The sequence below is a fragment of the Phyllobates terribilis genome, unplaced genomic scaffold (genome assembly GCF_046119375.1).
Source record: "Phyllobates terribilis strain yellow unplaced genomic scaffold, ASM4611937v1 Scaffold_12__6_contigs__length_324123572, whole genome shotgun sequence".
NCBI classification, from domain to species: domain Eukaryota; kingdom Metazoa; phylum Chordata; class Amphibia; order Anura; family Dendrobatidae; genus Phyllobates; species Phyllobates terribilis.
Window position 1 is genome coordinate 307,061,220 of NW_027362772.1, and position 19,291 is coordinate 307,080,510.

Sequence of the window (19,291 nt, forward strand, 5' to 3'; positions counted from 1 at the left end):
GCAGAATAGTGAGTGCAGCTCTGGAGTATAATACAGGAGGTAACTCAGGATCAGTAATGTAATATATGTACACAGTGACTGCACCAGCAGAATAGTGAGTGCAGCTCTGGAGTATAATACAGGATGTAACTCAGGATCAGTACAGGATCAGTAATGTATGTACACAGTGACTGCACCAGCAGAATAGTGAGTGCAGCTCTGGAGTATAAGGCTAAGTGCCCACGATGCAGAAATGCTCCGGATTTTTCCTGAGCATTTCTGCATCTCCCTCGCAGAAAAAAAAGCATGCGGATTGTACATGCGTTTTTTCTGCCAGGGACAAGCGTAAGTGAAGCGTTTTTGCATGCGGGTTGTCAAGCGATTTTAGCATCACTTGGAAAGTGCTTGACAACTTGGTCACACTATATAAATCCATCCAACCGGCATGGATTTTATACAGTGTGACAAAGTTAGTTTAAAAAAAGAATAAAAACGGTAAAAAAAAAAACCACACATACTCACCTTCCGATGGCCCCTGGTCTCCTTATCTGATGTGTTCGGTCTTCCTGGTGTCTCGCGGTTGTGTAAAAGGACCTTCCATGACGTCATTTAGTCATGTGACAGGTCACGCTACCGCTGACATCAGCAGGTCCTTTAGTGTTACTAAAGGACGTCACGGCAGGTCCTTTTAGACCATCGCGAGCTGCCGGGGAGCCAGGATGCATCGCTATGGAGACCGGGGGCCATCAGAAGGTAAGTATATTATATACTTTTTATTTTAATTCTTTTTTTTACAGGTACTATGGTTCCCGGGTTTGGATGAGGAGTCTCCTCTTTTCCAGACCCGGGTATCATCCGCACATTGAATCGCTTAAGATAAGCATGTGCACATGTAGTCATGCAGATATTAAGCGATTCAATGCAAGTCAATGGCCGCGAAAACGCCACGCTTACGCAAAATAATTGGTAGTGTTGCGGATTTTCCTGCAATAATACGCAGCGGAAATTTCCGCAGCATGTGCACAGCACATGCGGATCATCATTGGGGTACATGGCAGACCTTCTAACAAGCGTTTTATAAGCGTTTCTGCAACGGTATTGTCGCTGCGCAAACGCTTAAAAAACGCATAGTGGGCACACCGCCTAACAGGATGTAAAGAAAACACCAAGGTTACTTACCGGTAGCCGGTTTTTCCTGAACCCATGACAGCACACCTTGAGAGAGGGATCCGCCCCATCAAGGACAGGAAACCATCTAAAATAAAAGGGCGGTACCTCTCCTTTGCTCCAGTTGTTTACAGAGCATTGAGAGGACCTCCCAAAAAGGTTAGACACATAACCAACACCTACAATATATATAACACCCCAAACAGTGCACAACAGGGTGTGAGAAACAAAAAAACATGGGGGAAGGGGGAACTACGGGTGCTGTCATGGGTTCAGGAAAAAACTGCTACCGGTAAGTAACCTTGGTGTTTTCCCCTCACCCATGACAGCACACCTTGAGAGAATTTTGGAGAATTATGAGCACCCTAGGGAGGGACCACCGCCTGAAGTACCCTTCTCCCAAAAGTAAGGTCAGAGGAGGACAGATCCAACCGATAGTGTTTATAGAAGGTGGATGGTGTAGACCAAGTAGCAGTTTTACATATCCGAATGATTGAGACGTCGGCCCTCTCCGCCCCGGAGGTTGCTACGGCTGTAGTGGAATGAGCCTTGACATTATCCGGGTCCGGAACTCCTGTGGACGTATATGCTAAACAAATGGCCTCCCTGAGGCACCTAGAAATGGTACCCATTGGACACCCCGTGACCTTTCCTACTCCCCTGAAAGGCTGGGAACAAGGAATGGTCCTTCCTCCATACACTAGTCATGTTAATGTACTGTAGTAGGGATCTTCTAACATCTAGGCTATGGAATCTAACTTCCCCTGGGTTTTTTGGATTGCTGCAAAACGAGGGAAGTAGAATCTCCTGGTCACAGTGGAATCTAGATAACACTTTGGGAAGATATGCTGGATCTGGTCGCAAGGTGACCCTATCATCATAAATTTGCGTGTACGGAGGATCAACCGAAAGGGCCTGCAGGTCACCCACCCTACGGGCTGATGTTAAGGCCACTAAAAGGATGGTCTTAAAAGGTGAGGATCTTTGGAGAGACGTCCTGTAGGGGCTCGAACAGGTCACTGGTAAGTGCGTTCAAGACCAAATTTAGGTCCCAGGAAGGAACTCTAAGGCACCGAACCGGTCTGGCTATGGCACAGGACTTGATAAATCTAGAGACCCACCTGTTCCCAACCAAGTTACAATTATAGAGCGCCCCCAAGGCAGACACCTGAACCTTAAGGCTATGTGCCCACGATGCAGAAATGCTCCGGATTTTTTCCTGAGCGTTTCTGCATCTCCCTGGCAGAAAAAATGCATGTGGATTGTACATGCGGATTGTACATGCGTTTTTCCTGCCAGGGACATGTGGAAGTGAAGCGTCCTTCACTTGCATTTCCGCATGCGGGTTGTCAAGCGCTTTCCAAGCAATTTTAGCATCACTTGGAAAGTGCTTGACAACTTGGTCACACTATATAAATCCATGCAAACGGCATGGATTTATATAGTGTGACCGAAAGAATAGTAAAAAATAAAAAATTATACTTACCTTCTGATGGACGCCGGTGTCTTTATCGGATGCGTCCTGACTTGCCGGCAGCTCGCGGTAGACTAAAGGACCTGCTGACGTCAGCGGTCGTGTGACCCGTCACATGACTAAATGACGTCATGGCAGGCCCTTTTTAGACCATCGTGAGCTGCCGGCAAGCCAAGAAGCATCGCTAAGGACACCTGGGGCCATCAGAAGATAAGTATAATGTATATTTTTTATTTTATTCTTTATTTAACAGGTACTATGGTACCCGGGTCCGGAGGAGAGTCTCCTCTCCCCCCAGACTCGGTTATAAATTTTAGTCGTTATTGGACCTCTGAAATTCCACGCCGCAAGATGGAATCCTCTGGCTTGGGAGTGAAATACTGGTCCCTGAATGAGAAGGTCCGGCCTCTCTGGTAGAACCCAGGGATCTGAAACAGACATTAGTCGAAGCAGGGAGAACCAGGGTCTCTTGGGCCAAAAAGCGGCTATAAGAATTACCCTTGCGCCATCCTCCCGAATCTTCCTCATCACTGCTGGAACCATTACTAAGGGGGAAAGGCATAGGCCTTCCTGAACTTCCAAGGAATCTGGAGGGCATCTACAGCATGGAGATTTTCTGCTGGGTTTAAGGAACAGAATCTGTCTACCTTCCTGTTTGCTCTTGTGGCGAACATGTCTGGTTGTCCCCATAACTAGACAATCTGTTGGAAGACCCCGGGTTCAAGCTCCACTCCCCCTGTTTTAGGGTGTGGCGGCTGAGAAAATCTGCCCTTACGTATCCCACCCCCCTTATGTAAAGGGCACTGAGGGATGGGAGGTGTTGCTCTGCCAGATGTAGGATTCTGTCTGCCACAGCCATCAGGGAGCGTGACCTTGTTCCCCCGTGGTGATTTACATAGGCTACTGTTGTCCGGTTGTCGGACCTGACCTGGACATGGTGACCCTGAATGTGAGGAAGGAAGCCTATCAGGGATTTCTCCACTGCCCAAAGTTCTTTTAAGTTTCAGGATGACCCCATCTCGTGGTATGGCCAGTGACCCTGTACTGAGAGCTCTGCTAGATGACCCCCCCCCATCTGGAGCCGCACGCATCGGTTGTAATCACCCAATCTACTGGAATGGACCACTGCACGCCTGAGGTCAAATTTTTCCTGTCTGTCCACTATGAAAGGGAATCTACAGCTTCTAGGGAGAGAGAGAACTTCCTTTCTAAAAGCCCGTTGAAGGACCTCTGCGCTGACAGGAGCTCCCACTGAAGAAGTCTCATATGCCCTTGAGCCCACCTGACTGCTGGGAGACAGGCCGTCATAGAGCCCAGGAGGGACATTGCCTCTCTTAGGGACATCACTGGAGACAGCATGGCTTTCAAGACTAAATTGATTATTTTGCGGACCTTGTCTTCTGGGAGGAAGCAGGCTTGGAGACGAGAATCCAGGATTAGACCTAGGAAGATTTAAGTCCTTGAGGGGGTTAATTTTGACTTTTGGATATTTACCAACCATCCTAGCTGTTGCAACACCGCCATGACTTCTAGAAGTTGACTGGAGCAGTGGACTTCTGATTCCCCCATTACCAAAAAGTCGTCCAAATAGGGAACGATCACTACGTTTTTGATTCGCAGAAAGGCTGTTACTTCCACTATTAATTTTGTGAATATTCTCGGTGCTATGGAGAGGACGAAGGGTAGGGCAGCAAACTGAAAATGCCTCAGCACTTTCTGAATGAACAGGGCTACTTTCAGATATTTCTGGTAGTCTGGATGAATTGGGACGTGATAATATGCGTCCTTCAAGTCTATTACTGCCATAAAGCAATTGTGGTGCAAGAGCTTCACTGCCGAGCTCACTGACTATCTTGAAAGTCTGGTTCTCTATCAACTGGATTAGACTCCTGAGGTTGATGATGGTCCTTAAGGACCCATTGTTTTTTTATTATTAATTATTATTATTATTATGAACAGAGAGTAATAGAATCCCTTCCTCCTTTGTGGTACCGGAACTTCGAGAAGGACCCATTTTTCTACTAGCCCTAATATTTCTGACTCCAGGGCTATCTGTTCTTCCTGGACCTTCCTCTTGAGGGTAGAATCATAGAATGGTAGAGTTGGAAGGGACCTCCTGGGTCATCTGGTCCAACCCCCTGCTCAAAGCAGGATTCACTAGATCATCTCAGACAGATGTCTGTCCAGCCTCTGTTTGAAGACGTCCATTGAAGGGGAACTCACCACCTCTCGTGGCAGCCTGTTCCACTCATTAATCACCCTAACTGTCAAAAAGTTTTTTCTAAAATCTAATCTGTGTCTCCTCCCATTTAGCTTCATCCCATTGCTTCTAGTCTTTCCTTGTGTAAATGAGAATAAAGATGATCCTTCTACAATGTGACAGCCCTTGACATATTTGTAGACAGCTATTAAGTCTCCTCTCAGTCTTCTTTTTTGCAAGCTAAACATTCCCAAATCCTGCAACCGTTCCTCATAGGACATGGTTTGCAGACCAGTCACCATTCTGGTCGCTCTTCTCTGAACTTGCTCCAGTTTGTCTATGTCTTTTTTAAAATGTGGTGCCCAAAACTGTACACAGTATTCCAGATGAGGTCTGACCAAAGAGGAGTAAAGACCGATAATGACTTCACGTGATCTAGACTGTATGCTTCTGTTAATACATCCCAGAATTGTATTTGCCTTTTTTGCTGCTGCATCACACTGTTGACTCATGTTCAGTCTATGATCTATTAGTATACCTAAGTCTTTTTCACATGTACTGTTGCTTAGCTCTATTCCTCCCATTCTGTATATGCTTTTTTCATTTTTATTGCCCAGATGTAGTACTTTGCATTTTTCCCTGTTAAAAACCATTCTGTTGGTTGCTGCCCACTGCTCCAGTTTATTTAGGTCTTTTTGAATCCTCTCTCTCTCTCTTCTCTAGTATTAGCTATCCCTCCTAGCTTTGTGTCATCAGCAAATTTAATCAGTTTACCCTCAATTCCTTCATCTAAATCATTGATAAAGATGTTGAACAATACAGGTCCCAGGACGGAGCCCTGTGGTACCCCACTTGAGACATTCATCCAGCTGGATGTGAAGCCATTTACAACCACCCTTTGAGTCCGATCACTAAGCCAGTTATGAATCCACCTAACAGTTGCCTGGTCCATTGCATACTTGGTCATTTTTTCAATAAGGATGGTGTGAGATACTTTGTCAAATGCTTTGCTGAAGTCAAGATATACTATATCTACAGCATTTCCCTGATCCACCCAGTCAGTGATTCTGTCATAGAAGGAAATTAAGTTAGTCTGACATGACTTGTTAGTTACAAACCCATGCTGACTCTGGTTAATCACTTCATTCTTATCCATGTACTTACATACATGTTGTTTAATAATTTGTTCAAAGATCTTTCCTGGTATAGAAGTCAGACTCACCGGCCTATAGTTCCCTGGGTCCACCTTCTTCCCCTTTTTGAAGATAGGAACAACATTTGCTCTTCTCCAGTCTTCTGGGACTTCTCCTGTTCTCCAAGAATTTTCAAAGATTATGGAGAGTGGTTCTAAAATTTCTTCTACGATCTCCTTCAGTACTCTGGGGTGTAATTCATCTGGACCTGGAGACTTGAACTCATTTATGTTAGCTAAATATTCCCTCACAATCTTTCTGTTTACAGATAACTTGGATTCCTCTATTCCTTTAAAAGGACAGTGAAGATCAGTTGATGTTACATTTTCTTTCTGAGAGAAAACAGATGCAAAATAGGAATTAAAAAGTTCGGCCTTCTCAACATCCTCTCTTACCATTTCTCCATTTTCATCCTGTAAAAATCCTATAGCATCTTTGACTTTTCTTTTACTTTTGACATACCCCCAAAATCCTTTTTTATTGCTTTTGACATCTCTTGCAAGCCTTAATTCATTGTCAGCTTTAGCTAACCTGATACGTGCCCTGCATGATCTGCAGACTGCATTATAATCTTCTTTAGATATGCCTCCCTCTTTCCATTTAATAAACATTTCTTTCTTTCTTTTTAGCATGTGTTTAAGTTCTGTGTTCATCCATCCTGGTTTCCTTAAATGCTTCCCATTCTTCCTACTTTTCGGGATTGTTAACGATTGTGCTTTGAGAATCTCATTTTTAAAAATTTCCCATCCTTCCTGGACATTTTTGTCCTTAAGGACATCCAGCCATTGGATCCCTCCTATTCTCTTTCTGAGTCTCTTAAAATCTGCCTTTCTAAAATCTAACCTTGAAGTTTGAGTCTTCACATGTCTTCCTCCTCTAGTTATCCAAAATTCTATAATAGCATGATCGCTGCCTCCTAGGGTCCCAGCCACCTTTACCTCCTCAACCATTTCCTCCCTGTTTATAAGGATTAGATCCAAAGTAGCAGATCCCCTTGTTTTCTCCCCTACCTTTTGGAAGATAAAGTTGTCAGCAAGAGAGGATAAGAATTTGCTTGACCTGTTAGTTTACTTGAGAGAGATTGCCAACAAATGTCTGGATAGTTGAAATCTCCCATGACCACTACGTCGTATTTTTTGGAGAACTTGGTCATTTGATACATAGAGAGTTCATCCATATCTTCAGATTGCCCAGGTGGCCTGTAGTAAATGCCTACAATGGTGTCCTTTCCGTTGTTCTCTCCTTGTATTCTTACCCAAACAGTTTCCACAGAACTCCCAGTCTCTGAAGCTTCAATGTCTGTGCAGATATACGCTTTTCTAACATACAATGCAACACCTCCTCCTCGTTTATCAAGTCTGTTTCTTGCAAATAAGTTGTATCCTTTTAGCCTTTTATTCCAATCATGTGTATCGTCCCACCAAGTTTCAGTGATTCCAATGACATCATATTCCTTTTCCTGCATTAGTAGTTCCAATTCTCCTTGTTTGTTGCCCATGCTTTGTGCATTTGTATAAAAACATTTTAGTTTGTGATTGGTTTCTCTTCCTCCCATATTTTTATTAAATTGTTTTGTCTTTGTTCTTCCTTTCCACTTCCAGTAGCAGAGATCTCAATAGTATTTGTCAGCTGTATTGCTTTTTCTGGCCTTTTGCTTCCCTTCCCACATTGTTCTAGTTTAAAGCTCTTCTGATGAGTGTAGCAAGGCGACTTCCAAATACATGTTTTCCAGTCTTCGTAAGGTGCACCCCATCTCTAGCAAGTAGTCCATCGTATAGGTAATTCATTCCGTGATCCAGAAATCCAAATCCTTGTTGACGGCACCATCGACGTAGCCAGTTGTTCACCTGTAGAATCTTATTCCACCTCATTGTTCCATGGCCATCCACTGGGAGGATGGATGAGAAGACCACCTGCGCTCCCAATTCTTTCACTTTCTTGCCTAAGTCTTCAAAGTCACTGCAGATGGTTTCCAGGTCCTTTCTTGCGGTGTCATTTGTCCCCACATGTATTAGCAGGAATGGGTAGTGATCTGTAGGTCTGAAGAGTCTTGATATCCTGTCAGACACATCTTTAATTTTTGCTCCTGGAAGACAGCACATTTCTCTTGAGGTTATGTCTGGTCTGCAGATAGCGGCCTCTGTTCCTCTTAACAGGGAATCCCCCATGACCACCACTCTCCGTTTTTTCTTCACAACATTCTTCTTTCTCCATCCAGGAGGATTCTGAGGGCTTACAAGGTTATTCATTGCTGGCAAAGTCTTATTTTGCTGTATTTCTTCATGGTTCTCCTGCGTGAGAGCCTGGTACTGGTTCCTGAGCAGTATGGGTGCTGACTGCCTCTCGATCCTCCTGCTTCTGTGGGTCACATGCTTCCATTCCTCTGTTTCGTCAGGTGCAGTTCGAATTTCTTCTCTTTCTGAATCATGAAGAGATAATTCTGCTCTGTCTAAGAACTCTTCACCTTCCTTAATGATTTTCAAGGTAGTTAACCTCTCTTCTAGATTTCGCAACTTTTCCTCCAACAGGGACACAAGCTTGCATTTCTGGCATGTGAAGTTTGGCTTTTCCACTGGCAAGTCTGTGAACATGTAGCAGGATATGCAGCTCACCAAATGGCTCCTGGACTCTTCCATGTTCTTATTGTTAATGTTCTGAAAACAGTGAAAAAAGCTTAAAAAAAAAGCTCCAAAATGCGCGCGCCTATCGGCGCGCGGTTTACCGATGTCCTCTTTTCAGCTCCAACAGCCAAAATCCAGTGTTCTTTGAGCTCGCGGAGACTCTTCACTTACCCCAAAATGCAGTGGGAATATGCAAATTATCTCCTCAGGACTCCTCCCCTGGTTTACCGATGTCCTCTTTTCAGCTCCAACAGACAAAATCCAGTGTTCTTTGAGCTCGCGGAGACTCTTCACTTACCCCAAAATGCAGTGGGAATATGCAAATTATCTCCTCAGGACTCCCCCCCTGGTTTTGGTAATCAAAGGTCCGGCAAGGAATCTGGCTGAACCATATCTTCAGGCCACCACTCACAATATTCAGAATCCAGGGGGGTTGATGTAATGGCTTCCCAAGTTGGAATAAAGTGGGAAAGCCTGCCCACTACCTCCGGCCTGGCGTCATTGGGAAGACTTTTTTATATTGGAGGACGGTCCTCCAAACATATAGCCTGACTCTTTCTTGGATTTGGACTCCTATCTTCTCTTGTCTCCCGGAGTGCGACCCCGATTAAATTTTCTCCTCCGAAAACGAAACCTTTTTGAGTCCCCTGAAAATCCTGGGAACCCTTTGTTCCTATCGTCAGCTTTTTCTAAAAGGTCATCTAGCTTCTGGCCAAACAGGAGTCTGCCGTCACACGGGAGGGAACATAAATTATGTTTGGATTGTAGGTCACCTGGACAACCCTTGAGCCACAAGGCCCGTCTGGCAGCATTAGATAGATTTGCTGATCTAGCCAAGAGTCTAACCGAGTCCGCTGAAGAGTCTGCCAGGAAGGCCGATGCTGCCTGCATTAGGGGCAGATTTGAAAGGATTCTATCCCTAGGGATCTTTTTATCCCTAAGTTGGTCTTCCAATTATTGGAGCCACACCATGAGAGACCTTGCCACACGTGCCAGCTACCGCAGGCTTCAGGCCTCCTGCTGCAGCTTCCCAAGTGTGACGTAGAAAGGAGTCAGCCTTTTTATCAAGGGCATCCTTTAGGCTATGTGCACACGATGCAGAAATGAAGCAGAAAATTTCTGCATCATTTCTGCATCTCCCTGGCAGAAAAAACGCATGCAGATTGTGCATGCGTTTTTCCTGCAGAATACATGCGGATCCACATGCAGATTCACATGCGTTTCCGCATGCAGATTGACAAGCGCTTTCCAGGCGATTTTAGCATCACCTGGAAAGTGCTTGACAACTAGGCCACACTATATAAATCCATGCAAACAGCATGGATTTATATAGTGTGACCCGAGAGAGTGTATATACTTACCTCCGATGGCCCGTGCTGTCCTGCTCACTCCGTTCTCCCGGCAACTTTGAATTGAAAGACCTGCCGACGTCAGCGTCACGTGACCCGTCACATGACTCTGACGTCACCGCAGGTCCTACAACTCACTGCAAGTGCCGGGAAGCAAGCAGGAGCGCTGCGCGGGCCGACAGATGGTAAGTATATATATATTTTTTATTTTATTCTTGTTTTTACAGCTTTTTTAATGGTACCTGGGTGTGGATGAGACTCTCCTCTCCTCCACACCCGGGTACCATCCGCACATTAGAACGCACCAATTACGCAAGTACAGATGCAGTCTTGTGGAATTGGCGCGTTCTAATGCAAGTCAATGGCGGCGAAAACGCCGCGTTTCCGAAAAATTAAATGACATGCTGCGGATTTTTGAGCGCAGCGTTTACGCTGCGGAAAAATCCGCATCATGGGCACAGCACATGCGGATTTCAATTGGGGAACATTGCTTCCCTTCTACCATGCGTTTCCGCAACTGCAAAAATGCCGCGGAAACGCATGAAATACGCATCGTGTGAACTCAGCCTTAGGATGCCTGAATCCTCCAAGGGAGGATTTTTTGGATGACCTGGCTACAGTCCCGTCAACTTTGGGGATTTTATCCCAAGGCTCAGAGTCCTTTTCCTCAAAGGGGTACCTTCTTTTAGAGAAGGAGGGTAAGGCCCTCGTTTCTTCCACTCTCGGTCAATGAGGACCTGAATTTTACTGTTTTTCTCCAAGGCCCGCAAACAAAGTCTTCCCGGGATTTGGATGCTTTTTCCTCCCCCAGACCCATGGATGATCTGACTGCTCTGACCAGTTTGTCCGTACCCTCGATGGGGAAGCAGGGTCTACCGTTATCCGATGAGGAAGAGGATGATGAATCACTCAGCCATAGATCCTCGGACTGGGAGGAATCAAGAGTTGGAGGAGACATCTTCATGGGATCTTTTCTTCCCTCAAAACAACCCCTTCAGGGACCCCTGAACCTCTGCATGGACCATGGATTTCAGATTGGATGCAAAATTCAGAGAATTTTCTGCTATGGTTCTATTAATGCAGTTCGGGCAAAGCGGTTTTTGCCAATCTATGGGAAGGGAAGTTTGGCATAGGGCACAAATCCTGTGTTTTTGCTTGGCGCTACTCTTCTTAGGCTCCTACAGAAGGAAGCACATAAGAGACTTCACATTAGTAAAAGGTGACATTCACGAAGATCACTCACCCCTGAAGTCACAAACGGGAATCGGATTCGGAGGCTGTAGAGGAACACGCGATGAATCCTTTCTGGATGGTCCAGAGGTGTTTGATACCTTGCTCCTGCGGCTGCCACTGCGATTGCTCGAGCGGCTGTCTGTGTGAGAGGAGTCTGTCTGCCTCTTCCGTTGCTGAGGTGGGGGGGGGGGGGGTAGCTGCTGCTCTTGACTATCCTGGTCAGCCATCTTGCAGAAGCGTGATCCACACTCCCAGGATAACCCCTCTCCATAATATAGGGCCATCCAGAACCTCCTCCGGTTCAAGGCCCCCCCTTCCCAGGCCAAGGCTCCAAACAGAAAAACCGGCATGGGAGCGCTTTATAGGGCGCCGCCATCTTTGATCGGGCTCCGCCCCCTGACGTCACCCGGCACGCCTCTCCCAGCGTGCCCCGCGCCGCAACGTCAGGCGCGTCATACCCGGAAGTTGCAGCTCCGGAACGCGGCCGACAGAAGCGGCAGGGGGAGGGCGGCGCAGCGGTCTACGGGAAGCCAAAGCCTGCCTCAAAGCGTGCGCCAGCTTGGACGCAGGACCCAAGGGGAGCTGTGGACGGCGCTTCTGGAGGCTAGAACCCGGTGCACAGGCCAATGCCCGTTCTTCCACAACGGAACAGACCCAGGTAAGTTTTTCTTCTTTTTCAGACAGGTTCCCATCAAGGACAGGAAACCAACTGAAGCGAGGGAGAGGTACCGCCCTTTTATTTCAAACGGTTTCCTGTCCTTGATGGGGCGGATCCCTCTCTCAAGGTGTGCTGTCATGGGTGAGGGGAAAAATCATAATACTTCTATATTTTCTTACATCCTGTTTTATATCCCAGAGCTGCACGCACTATTCTGCTGGTGCAGTCACCGTGTACAGAATTACATTACTGATCCTGAGTTACATCCTGTATTATACTCCAGAGCTGCACTCACTATTCTGGTGCAGTCACTGTGTACATACATTACTGATCCTGAGTTACATCCTGTATTATACTCCAGAGCTGCACTCACTATTCTGTTGGTGCAGTCACTGTGTACATACATTACATTACTGATCCTGAGTTACATCCTGTATTATACTCCAGAGCTGAACTCACTATTCTGCAGGTGCAGTACATACACAGCACTATGTTATACATGTGGACTTCATCCTTTGGATGCTCCGCAGCGTCTCCTCCGCTGATCACGTTACATGACCGGCGCAGGAGGCAGAGACGACTTCAGCCCAGTGAGGGCAGCACCAGCACTTACTCTCCGTACGCTCCTTCTCCCAGAGTTTGCACCAAGTCCCAGTCTTCAACAAACGGCACGGCCATGATAATCGCTGCGAGACGGGAACATGCAAATTAGCACAAGGAAAAGTCCATGAAGCTACTGACAGCAGAAACACAGCGGAAGGGTGTCAAATTATCAAAGTGACCTTAGGTCACACGGTCGACAAGTCAGGCGCCCCTCTCCTCCTCCTCCTCCTCACAGACAAGTCAGGCGCCCCTCTCCTCCTCCTCCTCCTCACAGACAAGTCAGGCGCCCCTCTCCTCCTCCTCACAGACAAGTCAGGCGCCCCTCTCCTCCTCCTCACAGACAAGTCAGGCGCCCCTCTCCTCCTCCTCACAGACAAGTCAGGCGCCCCTCTCCTCCTCCTCACAGACAAGTCAGGCGCCCCTCTCCTCCTCCTCACAGACAAGTCAGGCGCCCCTCTCCTCCTCCTCCTCCTCACAGACAAGTCAGGCGCCCCTCTCCTCCTCCTCCTCCTCACAGACAAGTCAGGCGCCCCTCTCCTCCTCCTCACAGACAAGTCAGGCGCCCCTCTCCTCCTCCTCCTCCTCACAGACAAGTCAGGCGCCCCTCTCCTCCTCCTCACAGACAAGTCAGGCGCCCCTCTCCTCCTCCTCACAGACAAGTCAGGCGCCCCTCTCCTCCTCCTCACAGACAAGTCAGGCGCCCCTCTCCTCCTCCTCACAGACAAGTCAGGCGCCCCTCTCCTCCTCCTCACAGACAAGTCAGGCGCCCCTCTCCTCCTCCTCACAGACAAGTCAGGCGCCCCTCTCCTCCTCCTCACAGACAAGTCAGGCGCCCCTCTCCTCCTCCTCACAGACAAGTCAGGCGCCCCTCTCCTCCTCCTCACAGACAAGTCAGGCGCCCCTCTCCTCCTCCTCACAGACAAGTCAGGCGCCCCTCTCCTCCTCCTCCTCCTCACAGACAAGTCAGGCGCCCCTCTCCTCCTCCTCCTCCTCACAGACAAGTCAGGCGCCCCTCTCCTCCTCCTCCTCCTCACAGACAAGTCAGGCGCCCCTCTCCTCCTCCTCCTCCTCACAGACAAGTCAGGCGCCCCTCTCCTCCTCCTCCTCACAGACAAGTCAGGCGCCCCTCTCCTCCTCCTCCTCACAGACAAGTCAGGCGCCCCTCTCCTCCTCCTCCTCACAGACAAGTCAGGCGCCCCTCTCCTCCTCCTCCTCACAGACAAGTCAGGCGCCCCTCTCCTCCTCCTCCTCACAGACAAGTCAGGCGCCCCTCTCCTCCTCCTCCTCACAGACAAGTCAGGCGCCCCTCTCCTCCTCCTCCTCACAGACAAGTCAGGCGCCCCTCTCCTCCTCCTCCTCACAGACAAGTCAGGCGCCCCTCTCCTCCTCCTCCTCACAGACAAGTCAGGCGCCCCTCTCCTCCTCCTCCTCACAGACAAGTCAGGCGCCCCTCTCCTCCTCCTCCTCACAGACAAGTCAGGCGCCCCTCTCCTCCTCCTCCTCACAGACAAGTCAGGCGCCCCTCTCCTCCTCCTCCTCACAGACAAGTCAGGCGCCCCTCTCCTCCTCCTCCTCACAGACAAGTCAGGCGCCCCTCTCCTCCTCCTCCTCACAGACAAGTCAGGCGCCCCTCTCCTCCTCCTCCTCACAGACAAGTCAGGCGCCCCTCTCCTCCTCCTCCTCACAGACAAGTCAGGCGCCCCTCTCCTCCTCCTCCTCACAGACAAGTCAGGCGCCCCTCTCCTCCTCCTCCTCACAGACAAGTCAGGCGCCCCTCTCCTCCTCCTCCTCACAGACAAGTCAGGCGCCCCTCTCCTCCTCCTCCTCACAGACAAGTCAGGCGCCCCTCTCCTCCTCCTCCTCACAGACAAGTCAGGCGCCCCTCTCCTCCTCCTCCTCACAGACAAGTCAGGCGCCCCTCTCCTCCTCCTCCTCACAGACAAGTCAGGCGCCCCTCTCCTCCTCCTCCTCACAGACAAGTCAGGCGCCCCTCTCCTCCTCCTCCTCACAGACAAGTCAGGCGCCCCTCTCCTCCTCCTCCTCACAGACAAGTCAGGCGCCCCTCTCCTCCTCCTCCTCACAGACAAGTCAGGCGCCCCTCTCCTCCTCCTCCTCACAGACAAGTCAGGCGCCCCTCTCCTCCTCCTCCTCACAGACAAGTCAGGCGCCCCTCTCCTCCTCCTCCTCACAGACAAGTCAGGCGCCCCTCTCCTCCTCCTCCTCACAGACAAGTCAGGCGCCCCTCTCCTCCTCCTCACAGACAAGTCAGGCGCCCCTCTCCTCCTCCTCACAGACAAGTCAGGCGCCCCTCTCCTCCTCCTCACAGACAAGTCAGGCGCCCCTCTCCTCCTCCTCCTCACAGACAAGTCAGGCGCCCCTCTCCTCCTCCTCCTCACAGACAAGTCAGGCGCCCCTCTCCTCCTCCTCCTCACAGACAAGTCAGGCGCCCCTCTCCTCCTCCTCCTCACAAACAACCCCGGTGCCCCTCTCCTCCTCCTCCTCACAGACAAGTCAGGCGCCCCTCTCCTCCTCCTCACCGACTCCGCAGACTACACCCTCGGCTCCCCCGGTCCCCTCTCCCTCGGTCTCACAGCGGGTCCCCTCTCCTCTCCCGGTCTCCACCGTCTCCTCACTTTTTACCTCACATTCGCTGCTCTAGGATTTTCCCGCCCAATAGGCTTCAAACTACCCGGCAACAGCCTACGTCACAACAGCGCGCGACAGCAGCGTCATGACGCAAGAACCACGTGACACTCAGTGCCCTATAGAAAGATGTCTGCGGCGCCCCGCGGCTCAGTGTAACCGGAAGCGGCACAACTGTGCTCCGTGTACGGGTCATGACACAACGAACCGGAAGAGCGGTACAGGAGGTGCCGCAGCGATAAGGTGTAGTGACAGGAGCCCGGCCTGTATCAGTGACGTCACTGCTGCTATATACGGCTGTAACGAGAGGCTGCTGACGTAATAGCTATAAACTATATCCCGAGAGCATAGACGTCATTATATATGTCTCCTGATAAAATCACATGTATACACGCTCACACTGTAAGTTTGGCTCATTAGTTACATGTTGTGACAACTTTCTGCTGTTTGCAATGAACCAAAAACTATGTAAATTGCTGAAGAGAACTAAAAAAGGGGGGGGGGGGTCTCATGGCTGTTCTGACTCGCCACGAGAGCCCCCCTCTGGCTGTTGTGACCCGCCACGAGAGCCCCCCTCTGGCTGTTCTGACTCGCCACGAGAGCCCCCCTTCTGGCTGTTGTGACCCGCCACGAGAGCCCCCCTCTGGCTGTTCTGACTCGCCACGAGAGCCCCCCTCTGGCTGTTCTGACTCGCCACGAGAGCCCCCCTCTGGCTGTTGTGACCCGCCGCGCGCACCTCCTCTGGTTGTTCTGACTCGCCACGAGAGCCCCCCTCTGGCTGTTCTGACTCGCCACGAGAGCCCCCCTTCTGGCTGTTGTGACCCGCCACGAGAGCCCCCCTCTGGCTGTTCTGACTCGCCACGAGAGCCCCCCTCTGGCTGTTCTGACTCGCTACGAGAGCCCCCCTCTGGCTGTTGTGACCCGCCGCGCGCACCTCCTCTGGTTGTTCTGACTCGCCACGAGAGCCCCCCTCTGGCTGTTGTGACCCGCCACAAGAGCCCCCCTCTGGCTGTTGTGACCCGCCACAAGAGCCCCCCTCTGGCTGTTGTTACCCGCCATGAGAGCCCCCCTCTGGCTGTTGTGACCTGCCGCGCGCACCTCCTCTGGTTGTTGTGACCCGCCGTGCACCCCCTCTGGCTCTTGTGACCCGCTGCGCACCTCCTCTGGCAGTTGTGAGCCGCCATGCACCCCCTCTGGCTGTTGTGACTTGCCTCACGCATGAAGCCTAGTCAAACACCAGCTTGCAGTGTTCCTGAGGAATCTTACAATTTAATTAGCCCCAGCGGCAGCACAGGGGTTAATCCCTGTAGATCCGGTGGTTTATTTAGATCCAGCGGATTTGGTTGCATCGTACAGTCATCGCCCCGCGGCCGCAGTGTTTAGCGTTACTTGTGGGCGTCCTGCTGCTGAGTTCAGCCGCACTACAGACCGGACACAACTTCTTGTAATGTGACACAGGGGCCGAGACCACAGACCACGTCAGCGGGGGATAAACAGCAGAAAACTGCAGCAGATGGGGGAGCCGCAGATTAGCCCCCGTTCATGGGACACGGGATGATCACTGGGGGTCCGATTGGCTGCAGCCTATAGCACCACGCTCTTTCTTCCGATGTCCCATAGACCGTGAATGGGATGCGGTAGGGTCACTTGTGCAAATCTGCTGCATTCCAGACACAGCCGCGTCCCAGGTCCCCCACCGACCAGTAAGTTCTCCCCCATCGGAGCACTTGTGATATTGGGAAAGCCCCTTTAAAAGACTTTTCTATCATTTTTAATTCATTCTCTCTAATCTTAAAATGAGACTTTTCAACAACCATTATAAATGTCTCACCGTTTAGTCTCTGCAGCTCGATTGCAGACCGCGCGTCTCAGTGGTAACAGCGCGCTGCGTGACGTCATCCCACAATGTCTCTGATCTGTCCACGGTCTCCTATCTTCCCCCTGAGCTGCAGTACAAAGGACGGCCACTACAGTGTGCGGCGCTGTGCTGCTCCAGCTCTCATACATTAGACTGACCTATGACTGCAGGGATCCGACTACACAAGATACGTTGTAGTCTGGTACCGTGGAGATGCATTGTTGGTATAGCACCCACAGATGCAAAACATTTGTATGCAGAGAAAAATAAAATTTGATTACATAGGACGGACGGAGCCTCGAAATGTCCACAAGGCACTTTGATCTTTTTTTTTTTTTCTTATCTCTCCGTGATCTTTGTGCTGTGTCTGAACTTGGTCTTATAAAACAGAAACTGGAAAAACAAAGTATATCTACAGCCCAATAAGCGGCTGCCCCGCAGTCAGAGAACTTGTGACCATCTCATATAAGCCCCCACATTTAAAGGGCACGTACAGCAGTGTGCAACATACAGGTGCATCTCGCTAAATTAGAATATCCTCAAAAATGTAATTTATTTCACTTCTTCAATACAAAAAGTGAAACTCCTATATTATATAGAGTCATTACACGCAGAGGGATCTATTATATAGAGTCATTACACGCAGAGGGATCTATTATATAGAGTCATTACACGCAGAGGGATCTATTATATAGAGTCATTACACACAGAGCGATCTATTATATAGAGTCATTACACACAGAGGGATCTATTATATAGAGTCATTACACACAGAGCGATCTATTATATAGTCATTACACAGAGGGATCTATTATATAGAGCCATTACACACAGAGTGATCTATTATATAGAGTCATTACACACAGCGATCTATTATATAGAGTCATTACACGCAGAGGAATCTATTATATAGTCATTACACACAGAGGGATCTATTATATAGAGTCATTACACGCAGAGGAATCTATTATATAGTCATTACACACAGAGGGATCTATTATATAGAGTCATTACACGCAGAGGGATCTATTATATAGAGTCATTACACGCAGAGGGATCTATTATATAGAGTCATTACACACAGAGGGATCTATTTATATAGAGTCATTACACACAGAGGGATCTATTATATAGAGTCATTACACACAGAGAGATCTATTATATAGTCATTACACACAGAGTGATCTATTATATAGAGTCATTACACACAGAGGGATCTATTATATAGAATCATTACACACAGAGGGATCTATTATATAGAGTCATTACACACAGAGTGATCTATTATATAGAGTCATTACACACAGAGGGATCTATTTAAAGTGTTTATTTCTGTTAATGTTGATGATTATGGCTTACAGCCAATGAGAACACAAAAGTCATTATCTCAGGAAATTAGAATAATTAACAAACACCTGCAAAGGCTTCCGATGCGTTTAAAAAATGTCCCTTAGTCTGTTTCAGTAGGCTCCACAATCATGGGGAAGACTGTTGACTTGACAGATGTCCAGAAGGCAGTCATTGACACACTCATTAAGGAGGGTAAGCCACAAAAGGTCATTGCTGAAGAAGCTGGCTGTTCCCAGAGTGCTGTATCCAAGCATATTAATGGAACATTGAGTGGAAGGAAAGAGTGTGGTAGAAAAAGGTGCACAAGCAACCGGGATAACCGCAGCCTTGAAAGGATTGTTAAGAAAAGGCCATTCAAAAATTTGGGGGAGATTCACAAGGAGTGGACTGCTGCTGGAGTCATTGCTTCAAGAGCCGCCACACACAGACGTATCCAGGACATGGGCTACAAGTGTCACATTCCTTGTGTCAAGCCAATCATGACCAATAGACAACGCCAGAAGCGTCTTACCTGGGCCAAGGAGAAAAAGACCTGGACTGTTCTCAGTGCTCCAAGGTGTTTTCAGATGAAAGTAAATTTTGCATTTCATTTGGAAATCAAGGTCCCAGAGTCTGGAGGAAGAGTGGAGAGGCCACAATCCAAGCTGCTGGAGGTCTAGTGTGAAGTCTCCACAATCAGTGATGGTTTGGGGGCCATGTCATCTGCTGGTGGAGGTCCACTGTGTTTTATCAAGACCAAAGTCAGCGCCGCCGTCTACCAGGACATTTTACAGCCCTTCATGCTTCCCTCTGCCGACAAGCTTTATGGAGATGGGAATGTCATTCTCCAGCAGGACTTGGCCCCTGTCCACACGGCCAGAAGTACCAATACCTGGTTTACACACAACAGTATCACTGTGCTTGATTGTCAGCAAACTCGCCTGACCTTAACCCCATAGGAGGATCTATTATAGAGAATCTATG

The 19,291-nt window shown here is 49.0% G+C and overlaps 1 protein-coding gene across 2 annotated transcripts in view; it reads right to left on the bottom strand.

The window, feature by feature from the left end:
• CHEK1 (checkpoint kinase 1) overlaps positions 1–15,247 on the bottom strand; it is a 30,444-nt gene extending 15,197 nt beyond the window's left edge. The window contains exons 1-2 of one of the 2 annotated variants that reach the window (XM_073657348.1): positions 15,118–15,247; positions 12,488–12,560 (exon numbers count right to left, since the gene is read on the bottom strand). In XM_073657348.1, the coding sequence (XP_073513449.1) occupies positions 12,488–12,552 (65 nt within the window). In that variant the 5' untranslated portion in view covers positions 12,553–12,560; positions 15,118–15,247. Of the gene's footprint in view, positions 1–12,487; positions 12,561–15,014 lie in introns of both variants that reach the window. The other variant, XM_073657349.1, reaches the window with a different exon arrangement.
• Between the last annotated feature and the right edge of the window lie 4,044 nt (positions 15,248–19,291).